Source organism: Ursus arctos, unplaced genomic scaffold, assembly GCF_023065955.2.
Source record: "Ursus arctos isolate Adak ecotype North America unplaced genomic scaffold, UrsArc2.0 scaffold_14, whole genome shotgun sequence".
NCBI classification, from domain to species: Eukaryota; Metazoa; Chordata; class Mammalia; order Carnivora; family Ursidae; genus Ursus; species Ursus arctos.
Genome location: NW_026622808.1, coordinates 13125883 through 13149721, shown reverse-complemented (window position 1 = coordinate 13149721; position 23839 = coordinate 13125883). Strand labels below are relative to the sequence as shown.

The 23839-nt window shown below is 61.2% G+C and overlaps 1 protein-coding gene across 1 annotated transcript in view; it reads right to left on the bottom strand.

Moving 5' to 3' along the window:
• The window catches only part of CSNK1G2 (casein kinase 1 gamma 2), a 29779-nt gene that overhangs the window by 4473 nt on the left and 1467 nt on the right, over positions 1 to 23839 (bottom strand). The window contains exons 2-11 of the mRNA XM_048227126.2: positions 8537 to 8972; positions 2421 to 2461; positions 2160 to 2229; positions 1908 to 2056; positions 1584 to 1818; positions 1434 to 1519; positions 1278 to 1362; positions 524 to 672; positions 278 to 361; positions 85 to 191 (exon numbers count right to left, since the gene is read on the bottom strand). Of these exons, the coding sequence (XP_048083083.1) occupies positions 85 to 191; positions 278 to 361; positions 524 to 672; positions 1278 to 1362; positions 1434 to 1519; positions 1584 to 1818; positions 1908 to 2056; positions 2160 to 2229; positions 2421 to 2461; positions 8537 to 8720 (1190 nt within the window). The 5' untranslated portion in view covers positions 8721 to 8972. The remainder of the gene's footprint in view (positions 1 to 84; positions 192 to 277; positions 362 to 523; positions 673 to 1277; positions 1363 to 1433; positions 1520 to 1583; positions 1819 to 1907; positions 2057 to 2159; positions 2230 to 2420; positions 2462 to 8536; positions 8973 to 23839) is intronic.

Sequence of the window (23839 nt, the reverse complement as noted above, 5' to 3'; positions counted from 1 at the left end):
GGGCAAGGGGACACGGACATGTGGCGGGTGGGTGGGGAGGGGGCCCAAGCTGTCCCCGCGCCCGGCTGCCACCCGGGGCCTTACTTGGTGTCATCGGCCACCTCCACCTCTGCGGGCGCTGTGATGGGAGCATTGGAGTGCCCGGCGGTGGGGTCATCTGCGTTCAGCTCCCCGTTGGTGGAGTTCAGCGCCTGCGTGGGGGGGGGGGGCGGCAGGGGAGTCAGGTGCGCCCTGCCCCACCCCTCCCACTGTTGGGGTCCTTGGCCCAGCCCCTCACCTGGTTTTTGCTGTGTAGCTGGGCTTTGTCCCGAGGCTGAGGCTGCGAGGGCAGGTCGGAGTGGACCGTGCCGATGGGTGTCGGCTGCAGGGGGGCAGGACGCAGCGCTGAGGCCGGGCAGCCTACTCCCACCCACCACGCACCTAGGGTCCCACGGGCACGGAGCACCAAGGCTCCTGGCCCCACATCCTGGGGCCTCACCCACCGCAGGAACCAGGACTCAAGCGGTCCGGGGACCCCACGTACCAGGGGCTTCCCCGCCCAGTCGTACTCATAGTCGAACACGAAGCCGCTGCGGTCAAAGAGGTCGGTGAAGAGCTTGCGCAGGTAGTCGTAGTCCGGCTTCTCGAAGAAGTCCAGGCGCCGCACGTAGCGCAGGTACGTGGCCATCTCCTCTGTGGAGAGCCAGCGGGGGCACGGGGGTCAGCGCAGCCCGGGGCGGCTGGCGGGGGTGCGGGGGTCAGTGCGGCCCGGGGCGGCTGGCGGGGGCGCGGGGGTCAGCGGGGCCCAGGGCGGTCGGCAGGGGCGCAGGAGTCAGCGTGGCCTGGGGCGGTCAGTGGGGCCCAAGGCGGCCGGCAGGGGCACGGGGGGTCAGCGGGGGCGTGGGGGTCAGCGTGGCCCGGGGCGGCCAGCGGGGTGCGGGGGTCAGTGGGGGTGCGGGGGTCAGCATGGCCCGGGGCGGCCAGCAGGGCGCGGGGGTCAGTGGGGGCACGGGGGTCAGTGGGGGCGCGGGGGTCAGCGGGGGCGCAGGGGTCAGCGGGGTCCGGGGCGGTCAGTGGGGCCCGGGACGGCCGGCGGGGGCGCGGGGGTTCAGCGGGGGCGCGGGAGTCAGCGTGCCCTGGGGCGGTCAGCGGGGGCGCAGGGATCAACGGGGGCGCGGGGGTCAGTGTGGCCCGGGGCGGTCAGCGGGGCGCGGGGGTCAGCGTGGCCCGGGGCGGCCGGCGGGGGCGCGGGGGTCAGCGTGGCCTAGGGCGGTCAGCGGGGCCCCGGCGCCCCTCACCTGGGAAGCTCTCGCAGAGCACCTCAATGGGCGTGGCCCGCTTGGTGTCGCCGATCTTCTGGTAGCGCTCCTTGAGCGTGTCGGCCTGCGGGGAGAGCGGTCAGCCGACACGGACCCGCAGGCCCCCCACGCCCACACCCCCGGCCCCGTGCCCACCTTGAGCCCCTGCCAGGGCAGGCTGCCACGCAGGAAGTACATAAACATGTGGCCCAGTGCCTCCAGGTCGTCGCGGCGGCTCTGCTCTGCGGGGGGAGAGCAGGTCAGCGCGGCCCGCGCGCCCCCCCGCCCGGCCCGTGCGCGGCTCACCCTTGCCCAGGTGCGTGTTGATGCTCATGTAGCGGGCCGTGCCCGTCAGGCTCTTGTGCTCCCGGTACGGGATGTGCTTCTTGGTCTCGGGGTCGATGTACTCCTTGGCCAGGCCGAAGTCGATGATGTGCACGGCGTGCTGCCGCTTGGTGCCCGGCCGCCCCACCAGGAAGTTCTCGGGCTTCACGTCGCGGTAGATGAGGCTCTTGGTGTGCACGTACTCCATGCGCGTGATCTGGGGGGGGCGGCGGCGGCGGCTCAGGGCTGCCCCCTCGGCTGCCCCCTCCCCCCATCCCCGCCCCTCCTCCGTGCGCCCGGCCGCACCAGCTGGATGGCAATCATGAGAACCGTCTTGAGCGTGAACGTGCGGTCGCACAGGTCGAACAGGTCCTCCAGGCTGGGCCCCAGCAGCTCCAGCACCATGGCGTTGTACTTCCCGCACGGGCCGAAGTAGTAGACCTGAGGGACGCCCTCTGCGGGGGGTGACACACGCAGACTCGTGGGGGCCTGCGTGGCGCCCTGCACCCTGCGCCCCCGCCGCGCCCCCGCCGCGCCCCTGCCGCGCGGGCCTTGTACCTGCGGCGCTGAGCTGCTTGTAGAAGCGGTACTCCAGGTGCAGCTGAGGCGCCCGGGACTTGATGGGCTCCTGCGAAGGGCAGGCGGGCATGTGGTCAGGTGACCCGCCCTGCACGCACACCCCCTCCCAGGAGAGCCAGCAGGCCAGCCCGAGCTCAGTACCCCCAGGGCCCCGCGGGGCGGTGGGAGGGAGGCCTGGACCCAGCCCGAGCTCAGTACCCCCGGGGCCCGCGGGGCGGTGGGAGGGAGGCCTGGACTCACCAGTTTAATAGCTACGTATTCATTTGTATAGAGATTCTTCCCTGTGGAGAAAAGTGCACCAGTCAGTGCGGCAGGACCCCAGCAGGGGGAGACCCCACCTGACCCACCACTCTGGGGGCCACCTCCTATTCCCTGGGAGACCCCCCTGAGCTTGGCCACGTTCTGGGAGCGAGAAGAATGCCTACGGGTGGCCCCCATCTGCCCCATACCCTCATCCTCAAGCCCTCCATGCCAGCCAGCCCTCCCCTCCCCCCAACCCAGGCCTGCCCACTCAAGGGGGCCACTCCCAACTCCTCTCTAGGGGATCCTTCCCGCCAGCACACCAACTCGCTCCAATTTCTCCCATCTAAAAAGACAAAGAGAGAAAACACAGACCCATGGTGACCCCGAGGACTCTCCAGCTCCCACGGCAGCGTAGAAGGCCGGGCTTCTGGGCCTATGCCATCTGACCTGCAGTATCCCCTCCTGGCTCCCCCGAACACCCCCATTCTTCTCCCCTCCTCACCGCCCCTTCACCCGGTCTGCCAGTAAGGACTCTCCAACAGCGGCTCTGCCTCCGCCTAGGAGCGGCCCCAGAGCAGTCCCCGCCCCCGCCCCCGCCCCCACCCCCACAGGCTCCTCGCCTTCTGTCTGTCCCACCAGCAGACCCCGACCCTGTGGAGCACGGCCCCCTGGCAAGAGGCTGCACGGAAAGGTTTCTCCAGCTCCTGTCTTGCAGGGGACTCACCCAAGGTGTGGAACCCAGCCATCAGCATGGGGAGCTCCTTTGTGCAGAAAGAGAACTGGCCCCAGGGCCCTGCCCCTTGCTGGAACCTGCGGTCCAGTGAGACCCTGCCCAGGGGCCCCTGGTAGGCAGAGAGCCCCTGGCTGGCTTCCCAGGGCACCAGAGCTCACCACGCCTGGGGCTAGAACTCCGCATGCCTCCCAGGTTAGAAACAGCCTGGGGCAGGTCATCTTCCCAAGCCCATCAGTGACCACCAGGACCTCCAGAAGCCCACACAGAAGAGCCAGCACACCCAACCTCAGAGCACTGCAAACACATGAGTTCCAGAAGCTGCGGCAGCCCAGATTTCACCTGCTAGAGCCCCACAGACAGGGCCTCTGGCTAGACGGCCCCAGCCCAGGGGCTCGGGGCTTCTGTAAAGGGTCTCCTCACCCGGAGGAGCGAGGGATGGACACCCAGCACCCACGTGGCTTTGAGGCTGGGTGACCTGCTGCATAATGGAGGGCCGCCCTAGCCCCTCAAGCCTAAGCGCTCACCCCTGCTCCCCTGCCCCTCTGGGGATTACTCTGCACACAGCCGTGGGGAGCCGGGCCACTGTCTCCAGGAGAGCTGCTCCTCCCAGCGCGATCCTGGCCTGCACCCTTGGACTAGCCTCACGGGCATGCCTGCTCCTCTAGGATCCACATCGTCTGTCCCACCGTCCTGGAGTAGGATCCTCGGTGGGAAGAGGCCTCAGCTGACTCTCCCCGTCATCGTGCGGCTCGAGTCTGGGAGACATCCACGCCTGGGTCGTTCCTCCAGCGTGATGGTGGGGGCCCCACCGTGTACCACCTCACGGGCCAAGGCCAGGGCTCCCGCACCTGTCGGTCCCTCCCACCAGTCACCGCCCCATCCTGGGCGTGCTCCAAGGTGTCCACGCCCCTGTGGCACTGGCGGGGGAGGGGGGGATCCCCGACGTGGTCCCGGCCCCCCTGGGGCCTTTGTTCCCAGAGGCGGATCGAGAGCCAGCGGGTCAGACTCCCCAGCACGCAGCGCGCAGAGAGGTCACCGCAGGCCTGCAGGAGAGCCTGGGGAGGGGACAGCTGAGCGCGAGCCGCCCCAGCCACGACGCGCAGTTGACTCTCCCTCCAGAGGTTTTTAGTTCTTGGCGGGGAGCGCACCGCGTCTGTCAGATTTGTTTCACGGGCACTGGCAGCTTTTGGCATGCTTACAATCGGCAGTGGGTTTAAGCTTTTCTTTTCCAACTGTTGCTTGAATAGAAAAATTCATTTCTGACTGCATCTTGAGACTGTGGCCACGGCGTGCCCACGACCCTGCTGTCTGGGATGAGCCCAGCTCGCTTCTCCCCCATTCCTTGCCGCGGTGTGGAAGGGGCGGGCACAGAGCCCCACCTTCCTGCGGACCTCCGCTCACTTGGGTAGACAACCAAGCGGGTTTCAGACGCTCATCAGCAGGGAAGGGAAGCTCTCTGGAAGCCCTGCTTCCTGGGTTTTGATAAAAAATAGGTTTTGCCTCTCACCTTTTTCCTTCAACATTTTATGATGAAAGTTTCAAACATAAAAAAATGGAAAACCCCTGCAGGAAAGACCCACGTCCTCACCGCCGACATGACGTCTGTAACAATCTGCTCTTTGTTCTGCTGTATGTCTGTGCACCTGTCACCCACTCATCCTCCTTATTTTTTTTTTAAGATTTTATTTATTTGTGAGAGAGAGAGAGAGAGCGCGCGTGCGCACGAGCAGGGGAAGCAGCAGAGGGCGAGGCAGGCTCTCCGCTGAGCAGGGAGCCCGAGGCGGGACTCGATCCCACTGAGCCACCCAGGCAGCCCTCGCCTCCCTATTTTTGGTGAAATCAGAGCGTTTCAAAGCGGCAGACATCAGTACCCCATCCCCTCCGCACCGGCGACAGAGAGCGCAGACGAGGCTCAGCAGGACTCGCGGCTCCTTAACCCCCTGGAGGGGAGAACGCTTACCCGTGAAGCACCCACCGCGGCCCCACGTGGCGAGCGCGGGCACACGTGCCGCGCCAGCTCTGCACCGCCACGGAGGCCGAGCCCGCCACACGGGCCCCTCCCGCCTCCATGTCCCGAGAGGCGGCCGCTGAGGGGGCGTTATGGGCATGTCCACTCCTCCCGGCTCCTTCCACATGGCGCGAGGCGTCAGAGCTCTCTCCGTGCTGCGGCAGGGCCCTTGCGGAGACGCGGTCTGGCTGGCTTAGCCGGTCGCCCTGGGAGACCCCAGCTCGCTCCCAGTGTTCCCTTACAAGCACTGTGGAAGTGAGCGTTAGCACGCGGGACTTCCTACGCGCACGCAGGGTCACTCTGCCGAGTCTGCTGCTTGTGCTGTGCGTGTGGCGTGTCACCTGCGTGTCACCTTCCCTCGTGGCTGATGAGGCGGAGTGCCCTCTGAGCTCCCTGGCGATCCCTCGGTCTGCTTTTGTGGAGTCTCTCTTCGCATCTCTTGCCTGTTTTTAATGTGTTTTTTTTTAAGTCATCTCTACAGCTGACATGGGGCTCGAACTCACGACCCTGAGATCGAGAGTCGCACGCTCGTCCGATGGAGCCGGCCGGGTGCCCCTCTCGTGCCCGTTTTTAATCGGAGCATCTGTCTTTTGATTACTGAGCAGTCCTTCCCCGAGTGCAGACATCGCTGCTTTGTCAAATGGTGCTCTGAGAGCATGGCCGTCTGTGGCCTGCCTGCCCTCGCTCCCAACAATGTTGTCTCATAAAAACATGGTTTTTTTTTAAGATTTATTTATTTCAGAGAGAGAGAGAGAGACAGAGCACGCGTGCACGCGAGTGGGAGAAGGGGCAGAAGGAGAGAATCTCCAGCACTCTCCATGAAGCGCAAAGCCCAACGTGGGGCTCGATCCCACAACCCATGAGATCAGGACCTGAGACGAAGCCAAGAGTCGGACGCTCAACTGACTGAACGCCCCTCACAAAAAGATGTTTTAAACTCTGATGATTCTAACTGATCCTTTACGGTAACTGGTAACTTTACTGTGTCTTGTTGAAGAAACTCTGGGGTTCTGACTGCCCATGGGAGTTCTGGGAGAGCCGAAGTCCTTGACGGCCAGTCTGAGTGGAAAGTGAGTGTGTGCACACACGCCCAAGCGTGTCTGAAGTAGGGATCTGCAGACAGGTGCTTGCTGCTCAGGGCGGGGCGGGGGGGGGGGGGGGCTCACCAATGTCAGCAGTCTCACCTGTGCGTGCTCAGGGCGAGCTCCCGAGGGGCTATGAGCAGAAGGAAGACCCTGGGGGGCCACACAAGGCTGAAGCTGCAGCCATCCAGATACAGAGGTCTCCCTGAATTCTCCGGACACTTGGCTGAGAACCCAGAACGCCCTCACCACGGGACAGAGGTGACTCCGGCCCTTGAGTCAGGTCTGCTCTCAGCTGCCCACCAGCCCCCAACGACTTCAACACGAGCCTCTGGGACAAAGCATAATGCAGAAGTTCCCCACGTGGCACCCACAATTTCCAACAGAAAATAAAACATACGAGACGTATGCAAGAGGCAGATGAGACAGTAACGAGGAAAAACAAAGTCAAAGGTGCCAAAGACGTCACATTTCAAACCCTCACGAGCACGTGTGAGGATTTAAAGGACAAGATGGGCAAAATGAACAAGCAGATGGGGAACAGTGAGAAATACCGCGTTCGGAATGAAAAATTCGCCTGAGTGGCTCCAACAACAGACCAGACACAGCAGAGAAAAAGGGTGCACTTACGAAAGAGCAAAAACTAACCAGACTGAAGCAAAGAAGGAACAAAAGGCTAAGAGAAAACTTAAACGAAGCTTGAGGGGCCCGGAGAAGAGCATCAAACATTTAACGTACGTGTAATCGGAGTCTGAGGATGCAAGAGACGTGGAAACAAAGACAGGAAAATATTTGAAGAAATAACGACTATAAAGTTTTTCCAATTGAATGAAAAAGTATGACGCAGACCCATGAAGCTCAATCAATCCCAAGCAGGATAAACACAAAAGAAATCCACAGAAACACTGCAAAATCAAAACCTGAAACTAAAAAAAAAAAAGAAAACCTTCCAATTGTCGGGAAAAAAGACACAGGATGTACGGGAGAACATGAATCATCAGGGAAATGCAAATGAAAACCACTCAGCACCCCCGAGCACGCTCAAAACAGCCTGACGACCCCAAATGCTGATGGGGATGTGGGACCCCCAGGACCCGCATACGCTGCCCGCAGTTTAGAAATGTCACCATCACCGTGGAAATCAGTCTGGCAGTTTCTCGCCAACACGCACCCTGGCCGTAACCCGGCTCTTTCACAACATCTGCACGCAAGACCTGGAGAGGGAGGCTCACGACAGTTCTCTTCACAACGACGCAAATCTAGACACAGCCCAATGTCCCTGAGCGAACGGATGAAGAAAACGGGGTGCAGTCATACAGACGGACACCCAGCTACCACACACGCGACAACGGGGACACTCAAGCCAAACGCTGCTGCACCCACAGCCCCCACACACGCCCTCATTTGTCTACGCAGAACTGCTGAGCCTGACACCCCAAGGACAGGCCCCGTGGCCCCCAGCCTGCAGGTCAGGACTGGGTCCTGGTTTGTGTGAGCACATGTGCACACGCACAGTCTAACAGGGCAGGAGGAGGGGGTCCAGGTGGCTCCGTGCGGGGTCTCCTGGGGAACTGGCTACCAGGCTGCCGGGGCCCTGCTGTGCCGGGAGGGCTGGACCCAGCTGCCCTGTGCTCTCCCCTGGGAATTCAGCAGTCTCAGTGACAGTGACAGACGCATCCGCTGTTTGAGCCCGGCACCCGCCCTGCATCCCACTTCCAGCCAGCACACGGAGATCGGACCCCCAGCCCTCAGTTTGCTGGCTCATAAACCCCAAGCCCAGGGCTTCCTTAAGCCATAGACAGGCAGTGAGACTCCATGGCCCGAGCCCAACCCTGGTAGCCTCTGGAGCGGCTGAGCCGCGGCTCTGGCTCAGGACAGGCTCTCAAGCCAGCCTCTCAGGGCCGCGGGCTGAGGCACACGCCAGGGATGCAGGCCGCCGCACAGGGCTCAGGCTTTGCCTGCGGTTCCTGAGAGCTAAGTGCTCAGCAGGAGCTGAACTTACATCCCACCGTGCAAGTGCACCTGGACCCACCAGCTAGAAACTTCCACGTAGGTGCCTCCTGCACTGGGGGGGGGGGGCACGCAGATCCCCCACAAAACTGTCCCTCAGAAACACAGCGTGAGGCTAGGGGTCCACCTCTCTGGCAAAACCTCCCTCTTGGGGAGCAGATTCTCACACTTACCTGAATTCCCAGTCCCCACCATCTGAAGTCATCTGAGAGCGGTGGCCACAGCCCCATCGGGCAGCCTCCCCCTCCCCATGCCCCAGAATGTAAGCAAGGGGGCTCACCTAGCCGGAGCTCCCCGAAGTTGCCACAGCCTATCTTCTTCCCGACCCGGAAGTTGGGTCCCACCATCAGGACCCCTGAGCTGGTCCCCGAGCTCCGGACGCCATGGCTGGTCCGGCCGCCGGCCTTGGACATTCTCCGACCCTCCTCCGACTCCCCTTTCCCTCCTTTCTTGTCAAAATCCATAAGTTTGTGGTACCCTGGCCTCTCCACGGTGACTCTGCTGCCGTGCAAATCCCGGGTCTGTGCAGACCTGAGGCTGCGGCCGGCTCTTCGGGGCTAGTACACCATGGTGGCCCAGCGGGCTCCCTGCTAGTGAGACGTGGGCACTTGCCAGGGCCCGGCCGTGGCGCTCATCTCGGTGGCCTCAGGGTCGCATGCAGGGGGAGGACACATTCTGTTGACAGGTCCCGCCGCCTCAAATCTCGTGGCTCCCAGCTGGCAGAGAAACAAAGGCACGAATTAGAAGGACACACGTGTCCACGACGCAGCCCCAGACCAGCAGGCAGACCCAAGGGCAGCACATGACAAGCTCGGCAGTGAAGCGGCACGCCGAACACATCTCTGCAGGTACACGTGCACCCCATGACTTTCGGGGGGACAGACGGGTGCAGTGACTCAGGCCCTGTGAACACCACATGTCAAGCTGGTGTGAGACATGTGCTCTGTTGAGTGACCCCCACCCCGCGACTCAAGGACACCGCCACCAGCACAGGCGGTGGCTGGTCACATGACCGAGGCCCTAGAACCCCAAAGCCGGCGGTGGAGCCCCAAGTCTGGGTGCAGAGAGGGCTAGGAGCCCCCTCACCCACAACCCCTTCTCCACGCCGAGGGGCTGCTCCCCAGTATAGAGAAGACGAGAGACAGCAGAGCAGTGCCCGAGGCTGGGAGACAGACCCTCACCACTGACCCCGGAGGCCTCTGTGCTGCCCCACCCACCCCCAACACCCCACCCTGCACTGTACAGCTGATGCCAAGGTCCCCGGGCCTAATTCCAGGAACCTGTGACCTGTGGTCAGGTGGGGCTGGAAGGGGCCTTGACCCTGGCAAGGCTTCACTTGGTCAGCAGCTGCCGAGGGAAGTCGGGTGGGCTCCCAGGCTGACGGAGCCGGCGAACTGGGCACAGGCTGTGCATCCATGGGGTGGGACCAGCCTTGGCCCCTTAAGTATGAAGTGGGGTTGTGGAGGGCTTGTAGAAGGAAGGGCAGGTGCTGAGCAGCCCCCAGGACGCAGGGAGGAAGGGGTCAGCCACACAAGCTGGGTGCGGCGAGGGGCAGGTACCCACAGAAACAACCCTGGGTCCGCCCTTGGCTCCGGCCAGTGGCGTCCAGCCCACTCTGTGTCCCCAGGCCCATGCCCTCCCCAGACCCACCCCCATCCCTGCAGGTTCTCGGCACCAGCCAGCCGGGCCAGGCCTCTCAGCCATGCCTCCTCCTCCAACCCCCACCGACCGCTCAAACCAAAACCAAAGGATCTCCTCAAAAAGAAACCAACATGCTCCTATAAGCGCCCCCACCAAACATGTCCTCCTTTAAAATCTGAGTGTGGGGGCATCTGGATGGCTCAGTCGGTTGATACATGACTCTGGATTTCAGCTCAGGTCAAGATCTCAGGGTTGTAAGATCAAGCCCCATGTCGGTCTCCGTGCCGGGCATGGAGCCTACTTGAGATTCTCCCTCTCCCTCTCCCACTCCCCTCCCCCCTCGCTTTCTTAAAATTAATCAATTAAATTAACTCTGAGTGCGGTGCCAGAGGCCTAGATGCGGAGGGCTCTGCCTGTCCACACAGCTGTCAGGCGCAGAGTGGCCACTACCCAGCTCACGCCCAACCCCATCCCTGCCTGGCACTCAATGCCTGCCACACACGCCCTGAATGTCTGTGAATGATCAACAGGACATGGTGACAAAAAAACAAGGCAATGGGGGCACCAATGGGCTCACCGTGGATAGGAGCAGGCGGGTTCTTCAACTCCAAGTAACAACACTAAGTCGAGGCTGAGTGAGCGGGGCTGGCAGCACGTGGGGGCACCCTGAGGGCAGGCTGCTCCCCCAAGATCAGCCCTGCTGCCGGATGTCCCAGGGAGGCAGGGATGGTGTCGCCTCCCCCCTAAGACCCCCCTCCACTGACCAGACCAAGACCAAGAGTCCTGGGAGTAGCTGGCTCAGAGCCAGTGGAGGCCCCACGGAAAGCTGATCCCAAGCCATGTGCTCGGGGAGCGGCGATGGCCCAGGGGTATGGCACACACACCCCCTCCTGGGCTCTCACACATGTGTGCACACCCCCACACCTGTGTGCACGCCCAGATCACAGAAAGACATGCTGCTCGGGAAGCCTGGTCAGGCCTTGCTCTGTCCCCTCCCCCCCACCACAGAAGAAACTCCGGCTTGTGGTTAGGAAGGAGCGAAGCCCCACTTGCTCTGAGGACCATCACTCTGGTGGGCACTGGGGGCCAGAGAAAAGTGAGGAGGTGTGTTGGGCCTATCAGTCAGGTACGGGGGCCAAACGCAAAAAAGGGGGTTTGCAGGGATCCCCAACTTCCCCGCTCCATCAGTGGTGCCCCACACACCCCTGGGCAGAGCCTAGAATATGCAAGGGGAATGGGGTCTTGGGAACAGTGGCTGGGATCCCCCAGGAGGAAACACGTCCATCTGGGACTGACGGAGCCAGCCCCCGTCCTGTCACGCACACCTGGAAACACCACGAGAGCCCCTCTGAGCGCACCTGGGGTTCCACTGGAAGGTGAATCTACACAGAGAGACTAGAATCTCAAGCTTACTCCTAAGAACAACGCCCTCCACAGGCCCCAGCCTTCCTCCAGTGCTTGAGCCAGACCTTGCTCCTCCGGCACACCGTGCGGGTGTCGGAACCGACAGGAAAAGCCAGAGAGCACGTCTCTCCTCGCCAGAGTGGAGACGGCATGCTTCTGTTTGGAGGTCCCTGCTTTACCATTACTCGGATTACGGAGATACGATTCACAAACCATATGGTTCACCTTTTAAAAGCGTACAATTCAGTGGTCTTTAATACAGAATTATCCAACCATCACCATGATCTAATTCCAGAACATTCCATCACCCCAAAAAGAAATCCTACCCACATCAGCAGCGTTCTCCTCCAGCCCCCGGCCCCCAGCCTCACGAGCCCCCTTCCCGTCCGTGGAGGAGCCTGTTCTGGGCGTGTCACACACGTGGACTCACACGCCGTGGGGCCTTCTGTGTCTGGTTCCCTCCCTGAGCGTCAGGGGCTCGGGTCCGTCCCCGGGCAGCGCGTGTGGGCGCCTCGCTCGTTTATGTGGCCGAGAGACGCTCCCATGCGGGGGGACCACACGTGTCCATCTTTGGGCGCTGAGAAGCAGCTTCCGTGTCTCAGTGTGCAGCTGGGTGCGCACCTGCTGGCTCAGATGGAAATTCCACCGTAGCCGTCCGAGGAGGTGCTGGGCTGCTTTCCGAGCGGCTGCACCATCTTCTGGAAGCCCCCGCACCGTGCACTGGGGTGTACGCGCCCCTCGTGCTCCAGCCCGTGCTGCCATCCCAGGGGTGCTTCTAGGCTGCATCTCCCTGAACGCCTGCTTTCTTTCTAGACACAAGTCTCCTCCCCTGACTGAGACAAGGGAGGCCGGACTCATTTCCTCGAGAGCGACTGTGGCTGAGTGTAAGAGTCATGAAAAAGGAACCGAGGAGGGCACGACGGGCAGCTGCCTTTGGAAGAGCTCGCAGGCTGTAGGGGTGCCGGGTACGGAGCCCATGTGCAGGGCAGCCGCCCGTGCGCACAAACTGGTGTGGACCCGCCCGGAGAGCTGGATGGAGCAGAAATGAGCAGGACCCTGGCACTCCCTGAGACGGTCATCAACCAGGACAGGATTTTTGCAAAAACCCCTGGTTCTTTCCTTGGTAAAAACTCGAGGGCAGAGCACTAAGCCGCAGCCTTGTAGCGACTGTATCAGGACTCGGGACACACAGTAACCCACACGCCCGGCACACACCTGGCACACTCACTGCTGCTTTGAAAGTCTCCTGGATTCCACACTAAGGGGTCGCCGGAACCCACCTACTGTCCGTTAACAGACATGTAGATTTTCTTTCCAGTCAGAAGGTCATCGAGAACACGAGCATCTGCACATGCACGCACACACACACGGGCACAGAGATACCCGTGCACAGACACACACACACAAAGACACTCGAAACACAAAGGCCCATCAGACTCCTTCAGATGTAAAATCCACAGAATTTCAAAGATCACAACGAGACACTGTGTCTGGGACACAGACATTCTCGCGTCTCGTGACCTCCGCTATCCCGATGAGGGGTGAACTCAAGGGGCAAAGGGGCCCTGGGGGTTCCCTGCAAAGGCAGCGTGGCCAAAGCCAGCAAAAGGACATCCTCAGAGCCATCAGCTCAGGGGGACACGCACCCAACGGGGAGGGCTGAGAAGTCTCCGTACAGACGAGGCCAGGATGACCCATAAAGACCGAGAGCTGGTCTTTGTCCTGGGGCCTAGGCACAGAGCTCCTCAAACCCAGGGCACTTACTGAGGAACAAGAGGGTGTCCGCTCTTCAGGAGCCCCACAGATCATGCTGGGGCCAGTCACCAGGAAGACAAAGCTGGGAACAGAGCTGGGGAGGCCAGGGTGCAGCACGCCAGGACACAAGGTGTGGGGAGGGCTCCAGCGGGCAGTGGAGACAAGGATTCGGGCACATCACCGGAAGGATGCTCGTGCACGCCCTGCCCCACCACAGGCCCCTGGGCCCACAGGGCCCTTGACACAACACTGGCAACCTGCAGCTCACCCGAGCCCCATCGGGCCCCCGGCGGGTCAGCGTCTGCCCCCATCAGTCCCATTACAACAGGGCAGGCCACCACATGGGTCACCGCCTGCGGGGCACAGCAGGCACCGTGGTGGCAGGTGAGAAGCCCTTCACTCTGACCCCTTCCCAGGAAAGCCCTGACGACACCAGCCCCTATTCACCTCCACAAAAGAGAGCCACCACCCCCCCAACCCACCAGGGAGCTGCAAATGTTCTGGAAGGCGGCCAAACTCAGCATGCCCTGGGAGGCCACCCCACCCAGCATGGGCCACACAGGGGCATTCTGGGTTCTGTCTTGGGACCTTCTGAAAGCCAGGTGGGGCCTTCAGGAGACCAGCAAGAGCAAGTCACATGACTGCCTGTGGGAAGTGCGGACAGGGGCAGCACGAGAGGCCTGAAACAGGGCCAGGACCAGAGCCTGATAACACGCATCCAGGACCCAGGACAGGCAGGTGTCCAGCCTGGCATACCTGGGTGAAGCCCAGTAACCCGAGACCTGAGGGCAACGGAAGTGTCTGCTGTTAGCCCTGGCCTAGGCCCAGGAGCCACAGCTAAAAATAATTATCCTGGGGGAAGGGGCCTCCCATCCCTCACTCAGGCCTAAAATAACAACAGTCTCCACCCAACCAACACGGCCCCCAATTCCTGACGCAGGGCAGGCCCCCCAGGGGAAAGGGCTCCGCTCAGGCCCCTATGGCCCCCTGACCCAGGGGGAGCCCTGGCCTGCCCCCTGCCCCCACCACGAGGACCACGGACCAGTGCCCAGGGAGCCCCCTTGCCCACACCGAACAGGTCTTGTAGAGACTGCTCTGGGGAGGGGCTGTGCTCCTCTGCGAGCACCCACCTCAGGTGAGTTACCTGCCGTGGTTTTTTGGGGGTCCTCCATCTTGTCAGGGCCAGGGGCCAGCTCCCCTGGTGGAGGCCCCAAGAACCCCCTTCTCTGACCGTCTCTACTCAGTGATGTCACAGTCCCTGGCTGACATCACCAGTGCAGCCCCAGCCAGAGGCAGGGGCACGTCTGGGAGCAGATGCGGGCAGGCAGCCACCCTCCTGAGAAGGGGGACCCTCCGAGGCTGCCCGGCCCCAGGGCACACGGCGGACCTGGTCCTGGGTACCCACCTCACATGGGATCCAGGCTGTGTCACCCCCCGCCCCGCCGGCATCTCTGGACATGCATGTCCCTCCCGAGCCAGACCCACCTCTATCTCACGGGGGCTTAATGACCTGTAGGCGAGGTCTCCTCCCCAGGATTCACCTGGGCCCAGGATCACAAGTACCCCTTGTGCCACATCTTGGCGTTTACACAGCACTCCCCAAGAGTGACCTGGACCCCAGAGACATGGCCAACCTTGCAGTCACAGCCAAGAAGTCTGAAGTCATCTGCAAGGTCATGTTATGACAGAGAAGGAAGCGGTCCCACAATGGCAGGCACAGGAGCCTGCCCGACGGGCCCCCCGTAACAAGGTCAACGTTGACATGCGTTAAGCAAAACAGGTCATGAACAATGGAGTTACGGATGAAGGGGTCCAGCCCCAAATAAACTGGGGAGAGAAAAGAACACACGCCCAACCCGCGCTGGCTGCCAGGTCAGCAGTGGGGATGAAACCGGGAAGAAGCGTCCTCGGTGGGTGCCACAAACGGGCCACTTCTCAGTGAGCGGCGGGGAAAGGCACCAGTGCGGGGTGAGCATAAGCTCCGCGGCCCTTGACGGCATAGGAGACGGCGTCGGGTTCCCGCCCAAAGTCCCGGCCAGGAGGGTGAGGGAAGGCGGACTGGAGGCAGAGCCGCGCTGAGAGGGACGCAGGCGCGGGGGATGGGCCACCACACAGGCCACCAGGGTCTGCTGTCCAGCGGTTCGGGCGCAGCAGACGCTGCCGGAGCTGTGCAAACACGGCCCGGTCAGCAGGCTCTGAGAGCAGGGCACTTCAGAGCACTTGCCTTGCAACCTTCGGACAGACCTGAATCTTCTCAGAATGAACCAGATTACGAAAGAGAGGCAAGGTCCGGATGACGAGCCTCACAGCTGAGGCCACGCAACCGACACCAAGCAGAGAATCACAAGAGGCAGACCCCCAGACCTGGGCAGCAGGAGAGGATGCCTGGGATTTGCTTTAAAACGTTGCCTCGAAAAAGCCGGGCAGGCCAAGGACATCGCTGGGTAAGCTGCTGGTGCCCGTGGGGGCTCGCGCTCCACAGGGTGCATTTGGAAAGCACCGTGATGGAGCTGAAGGGAAACAGGAGGGGTCTGGGCAGATGAGCTGGGGGGGGGGGGCCTCAGGTCCTGCCCCGGAAGAATGGTGACGGCGGGGGTCGGAGCACGGGCCCTCCGCAGGACTGTTCGCACGAGACACCGGATCACCGAGGGACGCGCGTTGGGGTGGGCCCTGCTGCTCAGGTGGGCGGCCCACCCGCACCATACCCCGCGTGGGGCCCACCTGGGCCCGTCCGTCCAGCCCGGAAGTCACCAGTCCTGCCCACGGACGACAAATGCGGAAACGCACTCTGGGAGTGAGGGGGCGCTGGGGCTCAGTGGACACGCAGGGCGGCACACGCCAGCGCCGGCCTCTCCTCCGACCCTCACGGCCGCCCAGAAAAGCCCTCCTCCACACCTTTTCACAGAGCTAAGTACTGTCGGGGGCAGGGGTCCCGGCCCACGCGTTGGTCCCCGGGCAGCCCTCATCCCACAGGCCCAGCGCAACCACAGCAATGACATGCTGCAGCAGTCCCGGCGTGCGTGGCCGCGTCCCCTAAAAGCCACGTTCTGAGCCCAGAAACGCGACCCTACTTGCAGATTAGGGTAGGCCCTCTCCTCAGACAAACGTCCTCATGAGGAGAAGACAAAGATACCCGGGAAGGGCAGGCCACGGACGCAGCCACGGCCAGGGAACGGCAAGGACAGCGGCGACACCAGGATTTGGAAGGGGCAGGAAGGGCCCTTCCTGAAGCCTGCGGAGGGAGCGTGGCCCCGCCACACCTCAATCCCGGACCTCTGGGCTCCAGGACAGCGTGCAGCCCGGCCAGCACTCCCGGCCAGGGGACCGGGGCCAGCGTCCGCAGGGAGGAGCCGCGTGGGCAGCAGGGACCCCTGACGGGACGCACGCAGCCTGGGGACTTCCTGCAGGACCCCCGGCCAGTCCTCCGACCGCGCAGGGCATCCACACAAGAACAGGGGACCGAGTGTCTCAGCCTGCAGGGGCCGAAGGAGAGTGACAACCGGAATCCCATGGTGTGGGGATGGGGTCCTGGGACAGAGCGAGGATCTCTGGTGAATAACAGGTGTCAGTGCCCACTCGTCGGCAGCGACAAACGCACTGTACTGAGGCGAGGTGTGAACAGAGGGCCCGGGCGTGGGGCCCGAGGGAACTCGGCACTACGCGCTGACTGTGCACACAACTGCTCCAAGATAAAGGGTATTTAAAAAAACCCAAACCGGGGTACCTGGCAGGCTTAAGTCAGTTAAGTGTCTGCTTTTGGCTCAGGTCATGACCCCAGGGTCCTGGGATCGAGCCCCTCATCGGGCTCCTTGCTCAGCGGGGAGCTCACGGGGAGCCTGCTTCTCTCTCTCCCTCTGCCTGCTACTCCCCCTGCTTGCGCTCACTCTGGCTTCCTCTCTCAACTAAATAATTAAACCACCCAAACCAGGACGTTGACTCTGTGGTCTCATGAGGCCCACGTGTGACTCTAAGACGCTGGGCGCACCTGCTCAGAGGAGCGTGGCTGAGGGAGCCCACGGTCACGGAACAGTCCAGGCACCGGCCACACGGCTGCTACCGCGGGCACCCAGGCAGAACCGCTGGCTCTCGAGAAGGCGCACGGCAGCAAGGAGGCAGAGATGCCCCAATATGGGGTCAGACCCTAACCCAGGAGGGAGAGACGGCGTGACAAGCCAGGATGCAGACAGCGACAAGTGAGTCGGTGAAGATGGGGGAAACGGGGCTCTCGCCACAGCGGGTGGGCTGTAAGCTGCAGCAGCCACCACGGAAACCCATCAGTGCGTCCTCAAAAAGTGAAACACGGAGGCTTCCAGTGACCAGCGACCCTGCTACTCGGTATCCGCCCCAGAGAACTGGGAACATGAGTCCACGCAAGACCTGTGCGCTGTGTTCACAGCAGCCGAAAGGTGGACACAACCTCAACCTCAACGCTCACCAATGGATGAACAGATAAACACGTGTCCCCCACGCGCGGGCCCGTCCCTCGGCCACCAGCAAGGGAGCAGCGCCCACACGCGCTGCCCCAGGGACGGACCCGAGCCCCTGACGCTCAGGGAGGGAACCAGACACAGAAGGCCCCACGGCGTGGGAGTCCACGTGTGTGACACGTCCAGAACAGGCTCCTCCACGGACGGGAAGGGGGCTTGCGGGGGCCGGGGGTGGGGGGCGGGGATGGGGAGTGATGGCTGATGGGATGGGTTTTCTTTAAGGGTGATGGGATGTTCTGGAATCACATGGAGGCAATGGTTGCACAAAACTATGATTGTATTAAAAACCACTGAGGGGCACATTTCAGTAAATTTTTATGGCTCTGTAAATTATATCTCAACTAAAAATAAAGAAGTGGAGTGTGTGATATCTCAATAAAGCTGTTTAAAAAGGCACAATGGGGCGCCTGGGTGGTTCCGTCGGTGAAGCACCTGCCTTCAGCTTGGGTCATGACCCCAGGGTCCTGGGGGGAAGGGAGCCCACTTCTCCCTTTGTCCCTCCGCTGCTCATGCACATATACTCTCTCTCTCTCAAATAAATAAATAAATAAAAATGAAATCTTAAAAATAAAAAACAAAAAGGTACAGTGAGGGGCGCCTGGGTGGCTCCGTCAGTGAAGCATCTGACTCTTGGTTTCGGCTCCGGTCTGATCTCGGGGTCATGAGATCAAGCCCCATGTAGGGCTCTGCACTCAGCGCAGCGTCTGCTTGGGGTTCTCTCTCCCTCTGTCTGCCCCTCCCACTTGTGTGTGCACACAGGCTCTCTCTAAAATAAATCTTAAAAAAAAATAAATTAAAAATAAATTAAATACATAAAAATAAAAAGGCAGGGTGAGTGGGGTTCAGAGAGATGGGTGCAGACTGAAGTCAGACCTGCAAGCCAGCCCACGGTCAAAGCCACACATCCTGCTCCTGGACCCGTGTTTACCTGGCTTCCGTGAGACGCTGCCTGCAAGTACTTCCGAGGAGTCAACTGACGTGCGCCCACAGGAAACAGAAGATGCAGAAGCCAGTGGGGAGAGGTGGAAGGGCTGACTCGCCGCGGCTGAGAGCTCAGCGACCCCAACCTGTGAGCCTCAACCCCTCGGCAGCCCTGGGCGAGGTTGCCCCCCGCCACAGCCACCCAGGACAGGCCCAGTCCACAGGGCCCGGGGACCCCGAGCTCATACAGCACACCCAAGCGCTCACCAAACCCTGTCAAGGCGTTGGCGCGGCTCCCACCCACCCATGTGCACAGAGCTCGTGGACCAAGAGGCTCACAGGAGCCGACTCCCAAGGTCCTCGGGAGGCTGCCCCCCCCCCCGAGGCCCAGGTGGCAGTGGGGACCCGTTAAAGACCTGAAGAAACCCCAGAGCTACCCAGCCCTTGCCTCTGGCCACACATGTGGCAGTGCAGCCCCCAACTTTGGTTGGGAGATCATCTTCCCCGGTTTTCGGAGAGCAGAGAGCCACGGCAGATACTCCACTATTCCCTTGCAAACGTGGGAGCCCAGCTGAGCTGGTCCCAGTGCACCTTGTGGCCCTCGCCCAGACTCAGTCCCAGGATGGAACAGCTCCCGGGGCCCAGAAGGCTACGTGAGAATTCATACACAGCACTGCTGAAAATCCGGATTCCCGGTGCACCCCGAAGTGCTGATGCAGGGGGCTGGAGTGGGGCCTGGGAGCCATCACTTAATCCTGAAGTTTCCACTCCACACTCTGCAGGCCCACCAGCCACCCACCCCAACCCAAAACAGCCCTGGCACCAGCAGTCAGATACAGCAGACAAAAATACAACACACCCAGTTAACAATGAACTTCAGACAAGCAACAAATAACTGAGCATGAGACCGTCTCCTCAAGTATATGGGACATACGCACATGAAGCAACTTTGGCTGTTTGTCTGAAACCAAGGTCCTTGGGCACAGCAGAGCTGATAAACCTCCCAGGAAGACTCACTGCTCACAGAGGCACTAACGTTTTCCACTCAACTCTGTGTTACTTTTTTTTTTTTAATAAAATATTTTATTTAACACAGAGAGAGACAGTACAAGCAGGGGGAGCGGCAGGCAGAGGTAGAGGGAGAAGCAGGCTCCCCGCTGAGCAGGGAGCCCCATGTGGGGCTGGATCCCAAGAGCCTGGCATCATGACCTGAGCCGAAGGCAGACGCTTCACCGACTGAGTCACCCAGGCACCCCATTTCTGTGTTACTTCTTAAAATCAAGCATTTCCAATGAAAATTGAGCTTCCAAATAGTGATGAGCCACGGGTGTCAACTACAACCAAATAGGAAGGAAACAATGAACGGTCTCAGCAATTACCTCTTACACCGATTACCTGTTTAAATGATCCTAGACACACGGAGTGAAACAAAATGAATTTCACCTGTTGCTTTTTTGCCAAGGCCACTGGTGTGCTGTCGGCCACCCACGTGGCCCAAGTCCCATTTCCACCGGGGGTCTGGAGCACCTGTGCGTCAGAAACCCATCATCCCCCATAAGCCTCAGACAGGGAAGCTGAGGCCCAGGGGGTGAGGGCACCTGGCAGAGCCTGGGCGAGGGCCGCCAAGGTGCACTGGGACCAGCTGAGCTGGGCCCCCAGGTTTGCAAGGAAACAGCGGACTATCTGCTGAGGCTCTCTGCTCTCCGAAAACCAGGGAAGATTATCTCCCAAGCAGCTCCCTACCTCCCACCGGACTGCAGAGGAGCTCCACCTGTAGCAGGAGCCAGAACCCTGGCAGCCGGCGTAACTCCTCCCTGTGCAGCCTGGACACCAGGGCAGAAACCAGGAAGGAGCAAGACACAGCAGAGCGAGCGGCAAGGAGGCCCGGCTGTCCTCTGCCCCGTGTATGCGGGGACCTTGGCCATGGAGCCACAATGCAGCATAGCCCGCAGCTCCAGGCCGCCTCCCTGATGGCTGCTGGGAGGACCAGCCTCCAGAGCCCTCTCCCTGCTTGCCTCCTCAGACTTCCGGCTTCAAGACGCAAGGGAGGGCTATACCACACAGGCCCTGGGACCCGTGAGACGTGGCTGTGCAGCCACACGCTCAGGGAGGCCCGTCAGCTCCAGCTCGCAGCTCCAGCTCCCTGCGGCAGCTGCGGCTGGCAGCAAATCTCCAGGGCGGGGCTCTCACCCAGGGCCATCCTGCCCCCAGAACAGTGGGCGACACCTGGGGACATCTGTGGCCGTCACGACTGCAGTGATCCTGGCACCGAGTGGGTGGGGCCAGGGAAGCTGTTCAGCCCCCACAGCGCCCAGGACACCCTCCAGAGAGTGATTCAACCCCAATGTCAGCAGTGCCGGAAGAAAGGCAGTGGGGACAGAAAGTGTCCTCAGCATAAATTCCCAACAGGCCCATCAGTGCAGCTTAAGGAAAAAGAAGGCAGCCCACAAGTGGGGACCAGCAGACTAGGAGGGTCAGCAGTGAGCGGGCCATGCTGAGAGCTCCCACCACCCTCCCTGCTGGTGTCAAAGCAGAGGTAGGAGGGAAGGTGCTGGGGGGGGGGGGCAGAGAGGTGCACACAGGTGTGCCAGAGGGTCCTGGGAGCACCTGCCAGCACCACCCTGGGGCCCACTGCCCAGGACGATTAGCTCTCCTGGGCCCACATTCGCACGCGGAGCTGCTGGGGGGTTGACTGAGGGTGATTCGTGAGACCCAGCACAGCCTCCCACGTGGTGTGGTAAAGGTTCTATAAAGACGTCTGTATCCCATCACAGCCCCCGGAAGGTTTCTAGAGGCAGTGAGAGAGCCCTCAGGTGTCCGTTTCTACCTCTTAAATAGTGACTGCCCACCCCAGGGTCGCCTTGGATCCTGCTGTGACCCAGGATGGCCCAGGACCCACCCAGGAGCTACCGAGGTTCTGGCAGGAAGCTCTGACTGGCATGAAAAACGCAGGCACCTTGCCCACCCGCCAAGAAAGCTCTCCTGGACTTGTGCTTGGGGGGGGGGGGGGGAAGCTGCTGATTGGAACCTCAGTAGATATAACCTAAGAGCCAACTTCGCATCCCAGGTCTGGTATGTTAGTTAATTTTGATGCCAAAAGCAACTTACAGGAAAAAACCTGTTTTGTAACCTGACATTTAACCATAGATGCCGCTGAGCGGCCAGAGAGAAAGGACCCATCGCAAGGGGGAAGGCTCCCAGAAAGGGGCCTCCAGATGCCCTCTGAGGGTGAGCAGAGCACGCGGGACCCCAAACAGGGCCGGAGAGGGACGGTGTGACAGCAGGGCCCAGAACCACAGCCAGTTCTTGTGTGCAGGAAGACCCAGGGTTTTGGAGCAAGGATCTACCACCCCATGAGAGTGCCTCCGGCCCCGTGTGTGGACCCCCACACCACGGGCCCTGTGCGAGCATGGTGGAGGCCAGAAGTGTCTGTGGCAGACAGGGCAGGAGGGAGGCACCAAGGCAGGGCAACACCCAGGCGACGGGGAGGAGAGGTGAAAGCCCCCCTCCAGCAGAAGCCACCAGGAACTCCTGCTTGGGCCAGTCCTGGCTGGCACTGTGGGCACCAAGTGGCATAGGTGTGCGTGCTGGCCTCGTCAGCCCCCAAGCCTCCATACTTAGCAGGTTACTCGGGACTCTTGCTTCCTCACCCGCACAACAGGGACTCGGGAGGCTGCCCAGAACGGGCCCCCCAAAAGGGAAGGGGGCAGACTCGAAGCCATGCAAGGTGGGGGCCTTCCAAACCCACCAGGCCTTGGCTTGGCTGTCCCTTTCCCTAAGGGCCCACTGCACCACGTGGAAAGACCTGACCTGTGGGAACATTCCCCACCAGTTGCCAGAGCTCTCCCCAGCACACCCAGCGGCCTAGCTTGAGCCAGCAAGGCACTGACGTGGACCACAACCCCAACCAGCATGCCCATGCTCCTTCACAAGTGCCTGTCTCCCCATCAAAGCTGGCCGACATACCCATGCTAACCTGCTCAATGCCACCAGAGGCCTGAAGGCAGGTGGCCCCCAGCACCCAGTGCCCCACAGCCCCACCTCTCCTGCTCCTTCTGCAGCCCTCTGCCCACCACCTGACCTACAGCCTTGACAGACTTCAATCTCCTCCTAGGAGTAGACAGGGCCCCAACTGCTCACCCCTGGGTTTTTGGGGCCCACCTGGAAAGAACCTGCCAAGACAGAGATCCAACCCCATCACGACCAGGACAAGGGACCCCGCTGCTCATGAAGTGGCCTGGGGCAGCTCCATGGGGACTGAGAGGAACGGGGAACACAACAAAGTCAACTATGGGGCAAGACGGGGCACCTGGGTGGCTCAATCGTTAAGCGTCTACCTTCGACTCGGGTCATGATCCCAGGGTCCTGGGATCGAGCCCCGCATCAGGCTCCCTGCTCTGCTGGGAGCCTACCTCTTCCTCTCTCACTCCCCCTGCTTGTGTTCCCTCTCTCGCTGGCTGTCTCTCTGTCAAATAAATAAAATCTTAAAAAACAAACAAACAAAAAAACAACAACAAAAATTATGGGGCAAGAGGTTACTGGGTATCCCAGGGAAAATGCCACTGTCCTTAAGCACAGCCTCGAGGGAACCAGGCCAGGTGGGCCACAGGCCTGTCCTAGTAAATCCCCATGGACACAAGTGACCCCATAGGAGTCTGGAATGCCTACTGGCTGACATGCTGGCTTCCCCAGAGCTGGGATGAGCAGATAGGAAGGCTTTCAACTTAAAAAAAAACAAAAACAAAAAAAACCCCAAAAAACCCACCTCACCTACTTCCTTTTGCAACCCAGAGGTAATTACTGTGTAATAAAAAGAAGGAGGAAAATCTGCTTGAACCAGAACCAGCTGTTCAAAGAAGTCTGTCTTCGCAAGGACTCTGTCATCACAGAGCGAGGACACGCCCAAAGCCAGGTAATGAGACACTCATCCCTAATCCACCTGAGAGAAATGAGAAGTAACCAAAATCAGACTCGAAAGCCCTTTACACAAGAAGGTCCAAGCGCCAACTTCAGACAGAAAAGACCCGTGCCCCGACCCCTGCAGACCCCCTGGGGTTCTGTCCACCCCCCGGGGCGGAGCAGGTGTGTCCAGTCCGCTCCTTTCAGACCTCCCTCCCCACCCCCACCACACAGGTCATACCTCCACTGGCCGGCCACACACGCGTGGCACGCTCAGCAGGCCCAGCTGGCCCGGGACCCCTGCCCCCCCACCCCCCGCACTCAACACTCCCCCTTTCTGTTTCTCACAGGCAGGGCCACAGACATCACCCTGGGGGGGGGGGGGAACAAAACACGTGGGGTGAACGCAGCCCATGTGCACTCCGGTACCACAGCCAGTCCTCACCCATCTGCCTGCAGAACCCAGTGGTCCCTTT